Source organism: Glycine max, chromosome 19 (genome assembly GCF_000004515.6).
Source record: "Glycine max cultivar Williams 82 chromosome 19, Glycine_max_v4.0, whole genome shotgun sequence".
Lineage (NCBI taxonomy): Eukaryota > Viridiplantae > Streptophyta > Magnoliopsida > Fabales > Fabaceae > Glycine > Glycine max.
Genome location: NC_038255.2, coordinates 31,061,334 through 31,077,975, shown reverse-complemented (window position 1 = coordinate 31,077,975; position 16,642 = coordinate 31,061,334). Strand labels below are relative to the sequence as shown.

The 16,642-nt window shown below is 36.5% G+C and overlaps 4 protein-coding genes across 9 annotated transcripts in view; all 4 read right to left on the bottom strand.

The window, feature by feature from the left end:
- Positions 1-16,413, bottom strand: part of LOC100804859 (uncharacterized) — a 29,656-nt gene extending 13,243 nt beyond the window's left edge. Inside the window, exons 1-3 of one of the 5 annotated variants that reach the window (XM_041013004.1) lie at positions 16,027-16,413; positions 15,481-15,648; positions 7,711-7,808 (exon numbers count right to left, since the gene is read on the bottom strand). The gene's annotated coding sequence lies outside the window, so the exon portion shown is untranslated. Of the gene's footprint in view, positions 1-1,241; positions 1,550-7,710; positions 7,809-15,480 lie in introns of those variants that run through there. The other 4 variants (XM_041013002.1, XM_041013006.1, XM_041013003.1 and 1 more) reach the window with 4 other exon arrangements.
- On the bottom strand, positions 1,831-6,377 carry LOC100305368 (NBS-LRR disease resistance protein). 2 transcript variants are annotated; one of them, NM_001251200.1, is made up of 4 exons: positions 5,886-6,191; positions 3,659-5,837; positions 2,333-2,407; positions 1,831-2,000 (listed from the first exon to the last, which is right to left on the bottom strand). In NM_001251200.1, exons 1-4 carry the CDS (start codon positions 6,189-6,191, stop codon positions 1,831-1,833), a joined length of 2,730 nt encoding a protein of 909 aa, NP_001238129.1. The 2 variants fall into 2 exon arrangements, with proteins under 2 accessions (NP_001238129.1, XP_040868294.1); XM_041012360.1 differs by lacking the exons at positions 1,831-2,000; positions 2,333-2,407 and having other exon boundaries at positions 3,864-4,003; positions 4,087-6,377.
- LOC113000419 (uncharacterized mitochondrial protein AtMg00810-like) lies at positions 11,587-12,108 on the bottom strand. The gene has a single exon (XM_026127055.1). It carries the CDS (start codon positions 12,106-12,108, stop codon positions 11,587-11,589), a length of 522 nt encoding a protein of 173 aa, XP_025982840.1.
- Positions 14,011-14,751, bottom strand: LOC113000418 (uncharacterized). Its single transcript, XM_026127054.1, has 2 exons — positions 14,397-14,751; positions 14,011-14,252 (listed from the first exon to the last, which is right to left on the bottom strand). Exons 1-2 carry the CDS (start codon positions 14,749-14,751, stop codon positions 14,011-14,013), a joined length of 597 nt encoding a protein of 198 aa, XP_025982839.1.
- Positions 16,414-16,642: the final 229 nt, after the last annotated feature.

Sequence of the window (16,642 nt, the reverse complement as noted above, 5' to 3'; positions counted from 1 at the left end):
AAAAGGGTGCATCCTTTATTCATAAAATTTCTCCCATTTCATCTTATATTTGCCATGATTTACCTAAGCTACACTATTAAGATGACAATTTTACGTGTGTCTAAGCTGAGTTTTTCGTTCAAGAATTCAATTGGACATACACAGCTTATACCAAAGACAACCTGAACTTTTTAAACCTATAAACATATTACAAACATGCAGAATAGGTATAATATCTGAAACCTAATAATCATGTGATTATTTATAAATAGAAAGTGGCTTCTGCAGAGTAAGCAGCCATATTTCTAAGCAAAGTACTATGCAATATATTGCTTATTGATTGGTGAATTATAAAGAATTCAAAAAACAAAAGTATAATTTAGGCCAAATAAAAAGAAAAGAATATTTTCCAAATGTTATTCTAAATTTGTTTTTCACTGTTATCTCAGCATTCATCGCTGCAGAAGAGAGGACTCGCTACAGGAACAAACTTAGAAAGGCAGAAATTCCAGCGCCGCCCTAATCTAACAACCTGCCTTCAAAGTTTAATTAACTAATAATCAGAATCAGAAAAACCACAAAAATGACAATAGAACCATCTTTACCCTAAATCCAGGATCAAATCCACAGAAATCCACCCTAGAGAAAGAGATGAAGAAACCAAAACCAGACCAGACCAGTCAAAGACATCTTTGGTGTGCTAACTGCTAAATCCATAAATCCTCATATGATAAAATTCACAAAAAAATTGAGACATTTGTTTTATCGTTTTTATTAATTTTTTTCTAAATAAAGAAAAGCAACAACAAACAGGAACAAGAGAAAGGAACTCTGTGGGATGATGCCCTATATCCTAGAGTACAGAGTAGCATACTGCAGCTCTTACACATATAGTACATTAGTAACTTTCATGCTAGATCCGTTTACTCTTTCTTGTGTGATTGGGTACTGAGATCCAAATTTTTTTATGCAGCAAATTAAAATAATATAAAAATCTCAAACCGAAAACAACCCCCAGATCTATATACCTATATCTGCAACTTCAGAAACTTATGAATGATGAAAATGTTATCTTCTTTACCAGAACACAGACATGGTGTCCACCTCCCAAAACTTGAAACCAGTTTTGGGCTTTAATTTCTATATATACTTTAGTTAGTTTTTATTTTTATCAGAAAGGAATAAATCTCATTGAAAGGGGGAATTACTAAGAGAAAAAGAACACATCATGACATAACCAAATTAAGGAAGAGGAAATATACCCGGATCCAGAAATCAGATATAATAGCAAATCCTAAAATATGCAGATATGGTTAGGCAGAAGATAGAGGTTGGATGTTCTGATAGAAATTGTGATAGAAGCCCTAGGTAGGTAAGGACGAAATTGAAGACATTGAGGCTTGAGAAACCCAAATGGCTATGGATAATGGAGCATAATGGCATGTCTTTGAATGATTACACAAAGGGAAAACACCAAACAAGGGCTCAAATAGAGCAACAGGCAGTGCCCGTCCTTGAGTGACAGAAAATGACATCTTCTTTTAGCCTTTATTTTTCTGCAGCTTATCTAACCCTCAATGTCTGTCATTTTATGGTTTGCACACTTCTCAATCAGAAGCTAAAACATAAGGTTCTACACATGCTCTTGTCCAAAAGCTAAAACTAACTTATGATAAAGCTAATAAGAAAGTAGAAAACGAAACACATAGAAAAATCAAAGAGAGGGAAAAAGAAACCTTACAAGATGAGAAGGCTAGGGTTCAGTTTGGCCTTCTTCGAGGATGATTATGGGGTTTATTGTAACTGCTCAAGCCTCTCACGAACAGCGGCCAAATACGTTTCACCTTTGAGTCATGGGGTGTGCTTGTCGACGCGGAAGGGAGAGTACCGAAGAGGTGACTGAAGCAGTGATGAAAGTTGTGTAGGGCAACTGAGCGAAGAAGCTAGGTCATCGGTGAGGTCTGAAACGCGAGTGAGGTCCACAGTAACGCGAGTGAGGTCACTGAGTGTCACGTGACCATCTACATGTCGTGCACACCACATCGGTCTCCATGAAACAAACGTTGTGGAAGTTTCAGCTTTCTTATTCGAGTACGGGTATCTACATCACCGTTGTTGTTTTTTAACTGATAATTACGAAACTACCACCGCGTGTTATACTACAGCGGTTATTTTTGACCGATGTTGTTGTTGTGTTGTGAAAACTACTTTTTCTAGTAGTGCAACTCAAACATAGCTTCATCCAAACCTTGATGAATGAAAGTAAGTGCTTGTTAATCCTTCTTCTTCGACTTCAACAAAGTCTCCTTCTCATTTGGTGACAAAATAGCCTCATTTTGAGATTGGGTATAACCTTTCTCTACAATCTCCCATGCATCTTGAGAACCTAACAAGGCTTTCATGCGACGACACCAATTATCATAATTCCCTTTGGTAAGACAAGGGAATTGAAACATACTCAAGCCATTGCTTGCCATCTCTCAACTCACAAAGTGTTTCTCTATCAACTCACAAAGTGTTTCTCTCTCAACACTCTAGAACTCAAGCTCTGATGCCACTATGTTGGAAGAAGAAGAAGATTTTATTTCATTTGCCACACAAAATACAAGAGTATGATCCCCTATTTATACTAGAATAGAGTGACTACTCACATAATTTGCTTATTCAAGAATACTAAATGCTCACATAATTGCTTGTTCAAGACTTTGTAACTTACAACTTTACAACTTTCATCTTCCACAATTTAAGGCTCATAAAACTTGTTATTATTATTTTTCTAATTAATATCTAACATCTTTATGTCTAAGTGTGATTACTCATGTAGGAGACTGTGTTGATAAGAAAAAAAGGGAATGGAAAAACTACTAAAAATATAATAGGCCTTGTGATAGAAAGGAAAAATGAAGATAACACAAAGCCTCTAGAATTAAAGGAAATAAACAGTATGAATAATAATGGTGATAGGAAATGGAATAGAAGGGCTCGGGGGAAAGGAGAGGAGGGAAAAATACTTATTTTTCCCAATTTAATGATATTTGAAAGTAACTATCAAAATTAATTTTGAAGGTAAAATTACCAAAATAGATATTAATTGTTTTTGGGTGTCTTTTGCATTATAATTTACCAAAATAGCAGTGTGTAATATCCCAATTGCCTCGGTAATTACAGGGTTAGCTAGTTAGTTAATTACCAAATTATTTTGTTTTTATTTTATTAACCACTGTTTTTGCTGTACGGGCAAAGAACCAACATTATAAACCAAGAAATAACACTTTAGTGCTAACCAAGCAATATAATAACACTGATATCATGAACCAACCGAACCAAATAAAATGTTAACAGAATAACCTTAGAAAATGCTACAACAACACCAATTATAATCGTTCCGCAGCAAAATAACAGTATAAAAATAACAGGCAGTAACGGAGAAGCAGTTCCAGGATAACTTCACCCAAAATCGATTTTCAATACATGAATCACGTCCAACACAATAATCAAACATCATGGTCTCCTCTTTTTTTCACGTTTGACCATTCTTGATCCACGTCCAGGGGTTGCCAAAGGACCTTCAGCGCTTATGTGTCAACAAATCATTCCTATTCGTCTTATTCTTCCTCCAGCTTTTCTGGTTCTTCAATGAAGATGTGTTTGATATGTGATATTTTGGACCAAAACTCACCGACATGTGGCTGGCATTTTCTACACAGTTCAGGACAACCGACAATTCTCAACCTTTCAAGTGCGGTGAGGTGATGGATGTTATCCGGGAGAGATATAAGCTTTGGACAATCTGATATTTCAAGTGCTTTAAGATTAGTCAGAGTTGACAGCCACTCCGGAAGCATTTCAAGATTGTCGCAGTTTTTAATGAACAAGGTCTGTAAGGAGTTGGCAGTTTCTTGAAGCCATTGAGGTAAGGCCACCAGCTGTGGTAAACCCCAGAATGCAACATATTTTAACTTCAACTTGGGGTTTTGTTCTTCATGGTCGTCCTTCCACAGTTCCAAGTCCAGATTAACACAGTCTACAACAAATAGAGTTTCTAATTCAGGAAAATTTGTAACATCCAGTGGCAAAGACTTCAGACTGTGACAGTCAACAACATACAATGTTTTAAGAGCAGGGAACTTCACCCCTCCAAGGATAGACTCCATATTATGGCTTGATGCAATATACAGATGTGCAAGCGTGATCAAGTTGGTAATCTCACTGTAAGGCAAAACAGGTTGCTTTGTAGTTATCTTCAAATGCCGAAGACTAATCAATTTTCTTAATGCTTTGGGCAATGCTTTCAGCTTCTTGCATCCCCGAACACTCAACAATTGCAAATTTTGGAGTTTGCAAATAGAATTGGGGAGTCTCTTGATATTGCGATTATTCTCAATGCTGAAATATCTCAAGTGTTTCAACTTACCAATGGAACGGGGCAAAGTCTTGCATGTCGAATAACTTAAATCCAAAACTCGCAATAATTTGAACTTTGACACACAGGTATTTAGCAAAGATTCAACGTTGCCTCCTTCTGCACCATTTGGAAACATTATGGTTCTCACAACTACCGATTTTGAGGTGAATGAATTTCCAAGACAACTGTATTCAGCAAAAGACAGATGCCGAATATTCTCAGGAATATTTTGAATGTGGGAATTTACAAGTAGACACTCCTCTTTTGTAACAAATACAGCAAGATCATGCACCAAATCATGAATTCTAAATTGATAAAAAGTGCCACAATCGATAAAATCTTGAAGGAAAGATCTTGAGAGTAATTCATCCAGATACTGTTTGACAACATCTTCCAGTGTCTCATTTTTTCTGGGTGATGCAAGGACACCAAGTGCACCCCAAAGCCTAACTACCTCAAAACTACGAAATTCATAATCCTTTGGGTAAAGCGAAAATAATGCAAAACATTGCCTCAAATAGGAGGGCAAGAAATCATAACTTAACTTAAGTGCAGGTAAAATGTCATCTTTTTTTTGTGGCAAATTCCAAATTTCATTGTCTCTCACACATTCCCACTCATTTGCCTCAAACTTTGAAAATAGTGAACTCCCCAATGTTCTCACAGCCAATGGAATCCCTCTGCATTTTTTCACAATTTCTTTCCCGATATTTACCAAATGAGGATGTTTTTGCTCTTCGCCTTCTTTAAATGCCCATTTGACAAAAAGAGACAATGAATTCTCCGAAGAAAGTCTTTGTAACTTGTGAGAGGTAACAGTTCCCATCATGGAAGCAATGGAATCAATACGTGTAGTCACTAGAATTTTACTTCCTGCAACCCCTTCTTGTATTAAATTCCTCAACTCAACCCATTTAACACGGTCATCATTCCATACGTCATCCAAGACAAGTAAGAATTTTTTACCGGCAAGTTTGCTTCTCAATTGATTTTGTAATTGCTCCAGATCGACCATGTTTAAATTCTGTTGGCGAAAAGGAGCATTAGCATCATTAGCAGAATTGATGATTTTCATAATGAGTTGGTTAATGTCAAAGTCATCAGAAACACACACCCACATCTTCAATGAGAAACACTCATATATCCTCTTATCATTAAACACAAACTGTGCAAGTGTAGTTTTTCCCAAACCTCCAATCCCTACAATGGGGATAACAGAGAGACTTTTATCATCATCATTGGGATTCTGCTGCATCAAAAGCTCTATGATCTTTTCTTTATCATGTTCCCTTCCTATCACATCCGAGTCACTCACACGGGAGTGTGTCATGCGACTCGTGTCTCTCCTATGAACTACTCGTGTGTCAACATCAATTATTCGGAGACCAAACTTATGCCTATCAGCTGCAACCTTGTCTAGCCTCTTGCTGACATCTTTGATTTGTTGAGCCATCTTGGAACGAAAAACAAGTGGATTAGAACTTGAGAAGAAGTGGCTTACCTCGTCTTTGATGGTACCATGAGCTTTGAGCACTTGCTTTCGCAGTGTTTGGCACTCAAATTCATTCAACACATCTTCGGCATCATAGAAGACACTTTTGAGCTGCCTCAGCCATTCCTGCAGCTCATGGTTATGCTCCTGCTTTTGATCGGCATCTAACAGCACTGCCTTGACTAATGAGAGAGTCTTTTTAAGGTCTCGGAGATGGTCGTACAAACCCACCACCCGAGAAGCTTCTTGGAAAGCATGAGAAGCAAGCTTTGTTATGAGAGACTCAGCGATGCTGAAGAGAAATGATTCAGCCATGGTTTGTGTTATCCCGAATTCCAACACCAGAGATCGATCGGAAGTAAAAATACAAGTAGTCACTGGTCAACTCTAGTTTCTGTGGCCAATGGTTAAGGTTGCCCCGAGGAGAATAATTTCCTTTATAAATCTCTATATTATTCACAGATTGTTTCATAATTCTCCTTTCTTAATTTAATTTATTATTTTTTAAATTAAATTTCTATCTGGATGTTCACAGAGATTATTTTAATTTACACTTTAGATGCTTTTTTAAATTTCATTGTGAGCTTCAATTTTATTTTCTCTTAAGTTTGAAAAAAGAAAAATTAATATATTACAATAACTAAAACGGAATAACAAATAGTCAAATCCAAAAATAGGAATTTTACAAGAATCATTTTCAAAATGAAAAATTTAAGGCTCAGACAAGAATAGACAGTATATTATAAGGGCAAACAATATATTTAATCGTATTATTGTAAGGATTAATACGAAAAAGGAATATTAAAATAACTAAAATAAATTAAGTAACAAAGACGGTACTGTATTATAAGGATAATTTTACATGGATCTTTTAAAAAAATGTTTTACAAGGATTAAAACAAAAAATAATAATATATTATAGAGAACAAATAGTATTATTGGTCTATTTTTTCTAGTGTTTAGTATACATATTACCCTAATTAATTTCTCTAAAGAAATAAAAATAAGACTAAAACTAATCTTAATTATCAAACTGTATCCTATTGGATCAGATTTAAATTTTAAACCAATTTGATCAGACGATAAATCTATAAATTCCAACTCAATACAATCTAATTTGAAATTCCAACTCAAAGTGTATCTTGTATATATAGTTGTTACTTTTTATTTAGGCATTCTGGAGTTGTCATGGACAATAATTTGTTTTCAGTGGGATCTTGGCTAAAGGATTTTCCGACATGTGAATTCTCTTTTGTGCAGTAGAATTCAAATCCAGCTGCATGTTTGAAAGATGTTTTGAGTTGATGGTGGTTGTGTTTTGTGGCACTCGGGATCGGGATTAACAAAATTGTGTCTTGTTTCTTGCTTCATAGAAGTGTGTTATGTTTAGGTTGGGTTCGGTTATTTGTAGGAGTGGCGAGAATATATTGGGAACTATTGATGGGTTGATGAAAAATGACCCAAACATGGATCTAGTGTGGGAAATTAAAGATTTGTGCATTTCCCACCGTGCGAGAGGTTTGTCCACCATATGATATATTATTTATAAATTTAATGGATCTGATATTCTATGGTTAACCTGCAGGATTACTTGCAAATTATCCATATTTAAACCATTAATATTACAGGTGTTATTAGAATTTTGAAATAAAATATTTCATGTGTTTGGTGAACAACTATGACTTTAATACGTACTCATGCATTGATAGTATAAAATAATTTTATATTATTATTTAATTATAAATTATTATTTGTATGATTTTTGAGTTAAATATAATAAAAATAAAAAATAAAAATAAATCATAAATAGTGGTTTATGTTTGAATGATGGTACCTCAATGAATCACCTATTTTCTCAACAATTGTCTTTTTCCATCATTGACTTTCATGATTTGGGAGAAACCAACACATCTGGTCCATTTCTTTGTCTCCCTGTTACGGAAGAGAGTGGTAATTAATGTGTTGAACATTTTTCAGAGGTATATATAAGGTCTGTGGAGAGAGGGAACAAGTGGGGGGAGGGGGGAGTGTATGCATATGGAAGATGGTGCTTCCAAAACGAAGGAGGAATATATAGAGGTATCATGTGCATGCTGTTGTTGATGTTATTTCTAATAACATGTATAATATAATTAATTATTTAAAAATTAATAATCATGCTAGTTGATTATCGCATATCTAAGTGATTGATTGAATTTATAAATAATATTATATCAAAAGGTGAAAAAAAGTCTCGCTCAGTGGGAGACACCAAAAGCTTTCGAATTCTAGGCTGCGTCTTCTTGTTATCTAATATCCAAGCATAATAATAAGTCAAGAATTAGTATCGTGCATATAATATATGCAAATGGAGTCAAATTCATGGGCAAGACAACATAAATTTTCTCTATATGTAAAATTCAAGTATATCAACAAGTCCCTTCGTCGTGCATGATGAATGAGTCCCTTAATCTTGCTAAGCTAGTTTCCTGCAAGTATCAGTATCATAAGGGTTTTCTTTCAAGATTTTTTTTCTTGGTTTTGATTCAGGAATCTACCAGCATTGAGTTAGGGTTAGTTAGCAGTCTCAACTGTGAGAGACAGGGTACAATGTGGAACAATGGCGCAAAGTGAAGTTTATGATAGAGGAGAAGGTTTAGGTTGAAGCTTTGATGGAGAGTGGTGAGGAGGTAGCAAGTGAAAGAAGTTAGGCATGACTGGCAGGGAAGATTCTAACTCAGGGATCTTTCAACAACAAGGCTTCATGGCAACAATAGTGCAAATTTGGAAGGTGCGTGGGGGTGTAGAAATCAATGAAGTAGGAAGGAACCTTTACACCTTCAGGTTCCTAAATGAAAAGCATCGAGCACAGGTTGAAGAAGGAGGGTCATGGTGCTTTGATAGAAGATTGGTGGTTCTCAATTCAATGAATATAGAAGAAAATCCTGCGTAGGTCAATCTTAATCATTGTCCATTTTAGATTAGGGTTTATGATCTTCTGGTGGGTTTCAAAACAAAGGAGATGGCAGAGCGAATTGGCAAATCAATGGGGAATTTTATCAAATGGGATAAGTGCAATGAAAGTGTGATGTGAAAATCTTTCAGAATAAGAGTAAGTGTTATGGGAAAATCTTTGTTTCTTGTGCAAATGCTTGGATCATTTGATGAAGGAGTGACTGTAAGGAAGAAGATACGAATGAAATTGATCAAGATGATTTACCCTAGGGGTCATGGATGAAAGCATCTCCCATGAGAGCAAACAAGGTAACTGGAATGAGGTAAAGATTGGGAGCTTTGGAAGGAGGTTATTGGAAAATACAAGGAGCACTCAAATTTGGTTAAAGGGAAAGGGGCAGACCTGAGAATATCGGAAAAAGGAAAAGTAACTCTGCCAGTGTTTTAGAAGTGTTGTTGTAGGTGCTGGAAAGATGTCAGTTGGACAAGGGCTCAATTACTAGGAAAGAAAAGCAGACAAAACAGGCCCTACCACTGATGAAGGTGAAGGTAATACGTGAAACTCTTGTCTAAGTGTGATTACTGATGTAAGAGACTCTGTTGATGAGGAAAAAAGGGAATGAAAAAACTATCAAAAATATAATAGGCCTTGTGATAGAAAGGAAAATGAAGATAACACAAAGCCTTAGAATTAAAGGAAATAAACAGTATGAATGATAATGGTGGTAGGAAATGGAAGAGAAGGGCTCGGGAGAAAGGAGAGGAGGGAAAAATACTATTTTTTTTCACAATTTATTGATATTTGAAAAGTAACTATCAAAATTAATTTTCAAGGTAAAATTACCAAAACGGATATTAATTGTTTGTGAGCGTCTTTTGCATTATAATTTACCAAAATGGCAGTGTGTAATATCCCAATTGCCTCGGTGATTACAGGGTTAGCTAGTTAGTTACCAAATTGTTTTGTTTTTATTTTATTAACCACTGTTTTTGCTGAACGGGCAAAGAACCAACATTATGAACCAAGAAATAACACTTAAGTGCTAACCAAGCAATATAATAACACTGATATTATGAACCAACAGCACCCAAAAAAATGTTAATAAAATAACCTTATAAAATGCTACAACAACACCAAATATAGCCGTTCTGCAGCAAAATAACAGTACAAAAACAACAGGCAGTGGAGATCACAGTAAATATACGTGATGCATTAACTTGATGGACAACGGAACAAAGTGAAGGACAAAAACGAAAAATCTAACACTGAAATTTGAGAATTGATTATCCCATGACGCAGCAGCTCCAGGGTAACTTCACCCAAAATCAATTTTCAATACGTGAATCACGTCCAACACAATAAATCGATATACATAGATTCAAGTGCGGTAAGGTGATGGATGTTATCCAAGAGAGATATAAGCTTTGGACAATCTGATATAAGAAGTGATTTCAGATTAGTCAGAGTTGACAGCCACTCCGGAAGCATTTCAAGATTGTCGCAGTTTTTAATAATCAAGGTCTGTAAGGAGTTGGTAGTTTCTTGAAGCCATCGAGGTAAGGCCACAAGCTGTGGTAAACCCCAGAATCCAACACATTTTAACTTCAACTTGGGGTTTTGTTCTTCGTGGTGGTCCTTCCATAGTTCCAAGTCCAGATTAACACAGTTTTCAACAACCTGAAATTCTAATTCTGGAAAGTTTGTAACATCCAGTGGCAAACACTTCAGACTATGACAGTCAGCAACACGCAATGTTTTAAGAGCAGAGAATCTCACCCCTCCAAAGATAGACTCCATATTATGGCATGATTGAATAGACAGAAGTGCAAGCGAGATCAAATTGGTAATCTCACTGTAAGGCAAAACAGCTTGCATTGCTTTGTAGTTATCTCCAAATGCCGCAGACTAATCAAATTTCTTAATCCTTTCGGCAATGCTTCCACTCCTCGCATCCCGAAATATTCAACAATTTCAAATTTTGGAGCTTGCATATAGAATTGGGGAGTCTCTTGTGTTGGAACAAAGAAGCTTTTCACACACACTCACACTATGCACTCACTCACTCTATGTTAGAGAATAAGAGAAGATGAAAGAATTGATTGAGAAAATAGAGAGAACTTAGAATTCTGAATTAAAACTTCTGCACTGTCATTCATCTCATTCATGATCACTTTTATACACACTGCACATATAACTATAACTACCTTCATAGCTGTCAAACTAACTAACTCATAACTAACTAACCGAATTACAGCATACATCAACATCCCTCCTTAATTCAGATTTGTCAAGGATGTCACTCCTAAATTGTCTCTCAATTCCTTGAACTTGATAGACTTCAATGGCTTAGTTAGTATGTCTGCAACTTGATCTTTAGACCTGCAAAACTCCAATTCAAGCTTCTCCTTACTCACTTGATCACACAGGAAATGAAACTTGGTTTCAATATGTTTACTCCAGCCATGTGCCACAGGATGCTTAGCTAAATCAATTGCTGATTTGTTATCCATCAACAACCTCATAGGACTGTAATTTCTCAAGTTTAGTTCTTCCATTAAAGCTTCCAGCCATAGAGCTTGACAGGCTGTCATAGCAGCAACAATATGTTCTGCTTCACATGTTGACAAAGCAACTACACTCTACTTCTTTGAGCACGTACCAAGAGATTGGTGATGTTCCAAATTTGAAAACATAACCAGTAGTGTTTTTCCTATCATTCTTATCACCTCACCAATCTAAATCACTATAACCAAACACTTCTCCTTCTATATTCTTCTAACTGTAAGGATATAAAATGCCAAGATCCAATGTTCCTTTCACATACCTCAGAATCCTCTTTGCTGCCAAGAAGTGGGGTATCTTTGGTTTCTCCATAAACCTACTTATCAACCCAACACAATAGGCAATATCAGGTCTGGTGTTACATAGGTACCTCAATGAGCCTACAATTTGCTTGTACAAGGTAGGATCAATTTCTTTCTCATCCCCATCTATTTGCAACTTAATTCCAGTTTCAGTTGGTGTGATAACAGAATTGCAATCCATCATATTGAACCTCTTCAGAATGTTTTCTGCATACTTCTTTTGATGCATGAAAATCCCTTTACTGGTAGAAACAAATTCAATACCCAGGAAGTATGATAGTTCACCAAGATCAGACATCTCAAATTCATCCATTATTCTTCCTTTGAACACTCTTATATCTTCTTTACTATTGTCAGTCACTAGCAAATCATCTACATAGAGACATATTATCAAAAACTCACCAGAATCTGTGTTTCTGGACATAAACTTCATGCTCAGTAGTGCACTTGGTGAAATTCTGCTGGACTAGAAAGCTATCAATTTTCATATTTCAGGCTCTAGGAGCCTGCTTGAGGCCATATAGTGCCTTATTCAACTTGTAGACTTTATCCTCTTGTCCTGCAACTACATAACCAGGTGGTTGAGTTATGTAGACTTCTTCTTCAAGTGGCCCATTCAAAAATGCTGACTTCACATCCAGTTGATATAGAGACCAATTTCTGTTGCAAGCAGCTGCCACAATGAGTCTAACAGTTTCAAGTCTTGCAACTGAAGCAAAAACCTCATTGTAATCCAAGCCATGTTTTTGCTGAAATCCCCTTGCTACTAATCTTGCCTTATACTTGGACACATCTCCATTAGGCTTTACTTTAGTCTTATAGACCCACTTCACATCAATTGGTCTTTTTCCTTGAGGCAAATGGACTAACTCCCAAGTCTGATTCTTCTCAATTGATCTCAATTCTTCTTCCATAGCTGCTCTCCAATGTGAACTTTGTGAAGCTTCATCATGACTCATTGGTTCTGATTCAGCAAGTAGAGCAAAGTGCACAAAATCCCCTTCTGTAGTGATTGTTGTATTAGGATACAATTCATAATCTCTAAGTGTTTGTGGTACTTGTCTCTCTCTTTGTGACCTTTTGAGTTACTCTCCACATGATGGGACATCCTTTTCACTTTGTTTGTCTTCAAGGTTCACAATCACCTTTCTTTCACCATTGTCAACAACATTTATTTCCCAATTCCAGCCCTTTGTTTCATCTATCAAGACATCTCTTCTAATCACAACCTTCCTCATTCTAGGATCATACAACTTGTAGGCACCAGTTGGATGATATCCAATGAGTATCATTGGTTCAGCCTTGTCATCAAGTTTCTTTCTGTTCTGCTCAGGCACATGCCTAAAGCACAGTGAACCAAATATTCTGAAATGACTCACACTAGGCTTCTTTTCTGACCATGCTTCTTCAGGTGTGTATCCCTGCAATCTCTTGGTGGGACACCTGTTTAGAATATACACAGCAGTAGAAGTTGTCTCTCCCCATAAATAATGAGGCATTCCCTTCCCTTTCATCATGCTCCTGGCCATGTTCAAAATGGTTCTGTTTCTTCTCTCAACAACACCATTATGTTGAAGTGTATAGGGAGATGTCACTTCATGAATTATCCCCTCTTCATCACAAAATACTTGAAATTCATGTGAGTTATACTCACCACCTCCATCTGTTCTAAACACTTTGATTACCTTATAACTTTGCTTTTCACTCAATAGCTTAAACTTCTTAAAAATGTTAAACACTTCACTTTTCTGCTTAATGAAATAGATCCACATTTTTCTAGTAAATTCATCAATGAATGACACAAAGTAACTATTACCTCCTAGGGATTTCACTTCAAAAGGACCCCACACATCAGAATAGATCACTTCAAGCTTTCTTTTGGATCTGATTGGAATTTCTGACTTGAAAGAATTCCTTGGTTGCTTTGACACACAACACTCAACACATAATTGTTTTGGTATCTCAATTTGGGGAAGACCATGAACCATTTTCTTACTTTTCAATTCACTTAAACTCCTGAAATTTAGATGACCAAACCTGTGATGCCACATCCAGCTTTCATCACTTATAGAAGCAGCCAAGCATTGAAATTTTGCAATCTGAATTCCAATCTTGAATGTTCTGTTTCTTGACAAAGAGGCCTATAGAATCAGCCTCCTCTTGCTGTCAAATATCTTCATTTGACTGTCCTCCATCTGCATTGAGTAGCCCTTTTCTAGCAACTGTCCCAAACTCAGCAAATTGTTCTTCATATTGGGAACATATAGCACATCATTGATAAATGAGTGTTGTCCATCCTTCCTCTGAATCATCACCTTTCCAATGCCTTCTACAGTTACAGAGCTGTTATCTCTGCAAACTTGATCTTGCTCTTCACCTTATCATCAATATTTACAAACCACTCTCTATGTCCAGTCATGTGATTGGAACAACCTGTGTCAAGATACCACAGATTAACATTGTCTTCTTCTGAGTTTGTTGTTGTCCTTAGTAACACTTTATCAGAGTCAGAATCCTCATCTTGTGCCAATTGAGCCTCATCTACATTTCTTGGAACCCTTTTATTTTTGCATTCATCTGCAAAATGTCCCTATTTCTGACGGTTATAACATTGAATCCCTTTCTTGTTGAATTTTTTCTTGACCACTTTGTGATTCACTCCATTTTTCTTGTCAGTTTCTTCATTTTGGTTATGGTTTCTAGAACTGCTGGAGCCCTCACCTGACCCCTTCCACTTACTGTTTTTCCACTTTCCCTTTCTATTCTTACCACCATCATAGTTGTTCCCTTTGGTTGTTTGGGCTTGCATAGCTTGCTCAGCTGATCTTTGTGAATTTCTTTCATTGAGCCTCATCTCTTGAGCTTCAAGAATTCCTTGCAGTTCTTCAATCTTCATTTCTTCAAGATTTTGGCCTTGCTCAATTGCCACCACTATATGATCGAATCTTGGTGTCAAGGTTCTTAATACCTTGTCAATGATCCCCAAGTCTGATTGCTTGTCACCATAAGCATTCATTTGATTTGTAATTGTCAAGACTCGAGAAAAGAACTCACCAATGCTTTCTTGATCACTCATTTGTAAAAGTTCATACTACCTTCTCAAGGTCTGCAACTTCACCTTCTTGAGTTTGCTATCCCCTGCATAGGATTTCTTTAGAATATCCCATGCCTTCTTTGCAGTATTAGCAGATCTAATTTTCTGAAAATTATCTGCATCTACACACTGATGAATAATGAACAATGCCTTTGCATCTCTTTTCATCAAATCACAGTGAGCCACCTTCTATGCATCAGTTGGGTTCCTGTCAAGTTCTTGAACCCCTTCTAGCACCACTTCTGTCACATCTTGAAATCGAAAGATTACCTTCATCTGAGCACATCAATCATCATAGTTCTTGCCTTTGAGAACAGGCATAGATGCTGGAAAATTTCCATTCAAGGAAGCCATCTCAATTTCAGTATCCAAGGATCTTGAACCTCTGCTCTGAATACCAGTTTGTTGGAACAAAGAAGCTCTTCACACACACTCACACTATGCACTCACTCACTCTATGTTAGAGAATAAGTGAAGATGAAAGAATTGATTGAGAAAATAGAGGGAACTTAGAATTCTGAATTAAAACTTCTGCACTGTCATTCATCTCATTCATGATCACTTTTATACACACTGCACATATAACTATAACTACCTTCATAGCTGTCAAACTAACTAACTCCTAACTAACAAATTGAATTACATCATACATCAACATCTTGATGTTGCAATTATTCGCAATGCTGAAATATCTCAAGTGTTTCAACTTACCAATGGAACGTGGCAAAGTCTTGCATGTCGAATTCCTTAAATCCAAAACTCGCAATAATTTGAACTTTGACACACAGGTATTTAGCAAAGATTCAACGCTGCCTCCTTCTACACCATTTGGAAACATTATGGTTCTCACAGCTACCCATTTTGAGGAGAATGAATTTCCTATAAAATTGTATTCAGCAAAAGACAGATGCCGAATATTCACAATAATATTTTGAATGTGGGAATTTATAAGTAGGCACTCATCTTTTGCAACAAACAAAGCAAGATCATGCACCAAATTATGAATTTTAAATTTACAAATAGTGCCCGAAATGACAAAATCTTGAAGGAAAGATCTTGACAGTAATTCATCCAGATACTGTTTGACAACATCTTCCGGTGTCTCATTCTTTCTAGGTGATGCAAGGAGACCAAGTGCCCCCCAAACTTATGCCTATCAGCTGCAACCTTGTCTAGCCGCTTGCTGACATCTTTGATTTGTTGAGCCATCTTGGAACGAAAAACAAGTGGATTAGAACTTGAGAAGAAGTGGCTTACCTCGTCTTTGATGGTACCATGAGCTTTGAGCACTTGCTTTCACAGTGTTTGGCACTCAAATTCATCGAGCACATCAATCTTCGGCATCATAGAAGACACCTTTGAGCTGCCTCAGCCATTCCCGAAGCTCATGGTTATGCTCCTGCTTTTGCTCTTGATCAGCATCTAACAGCACTTCCTTGACATATGAGAGAGTCTTTTTAAGGTCTCGGAGATGGTCGTACAAACCCACCACCCGAGAAGCTTCTTGGAAAGCATGAGAAGCAAGCTTTGTTATGAGAGACTCAGCGATGCTGAAGAGAAATGATTCAGCCATGGTTTGTGTTATCAGGAATTCCAACATCAGAGATCGGAAGTAAGTAAAAATACAAGTCTTCACTCGTCAACTCTAGTTTTTGTGGCCAATGGTTAAGGTGGTCCCCAGGAGCAATAATTTCCCTTACAGCTCATGCAATTGACAAACAAAACACGTGGGTGGGATACTTGAGAATCACAAATAAATATATTTTAATATAGATTTGCATATAAAAATAAAAAGGGTGAATTTTGAACTAAACATGATTCTTAATTCAAAAATTTCTATTAATTTCATTTCACAATATATACTTGACTCATT

Bases quoted from the DNA above. Each gene is read 5' to 3' on its own strand.
- LOC100305368 (NM_001251200.1), bottom strand. From the start codon at position 6,191: ATGGCTGAATCATTTCTCTTCAGCATCGCTGAGTCTCTCATAACAAAG. The intron at 5,838-5,885 runs GTAAGCCACTTC...TTTCGTTCCAAG, and splicing joins ATGGTACCATCAAAGACGAG to ATGGCTCAACAAATCAAAGA. The intron at 2,001-2,332 runs GTTATACCCAAT...CACGACATGTAG, and splicing joins ATGGGAGATTGTAGAGAAAG to ATGGTCACGTGACACTCAGT.
- LOC113000419 (XM_026127055.1), bottom strand. From the start codon at position 12,108: ATGAAGTTTATGTCCAGAAACACAGATTCTGGTGAGTTTTTGATAATA.
- LOC113000418 (XM_026127054.1), bottom strand. From the start codon at position 14,751: ATGAGTGATCAAGAAAGCATTGGTGAGTTCTTTTCTCGAGTCTTGACA. The intron at 14,253-14,396 runs GTGAGGGCTCCA...GACATTTTGCAG, and splicing joins CAGTAAGTGGAAGGGGTCAG to ATGAATGCAAAAATAAAAGG.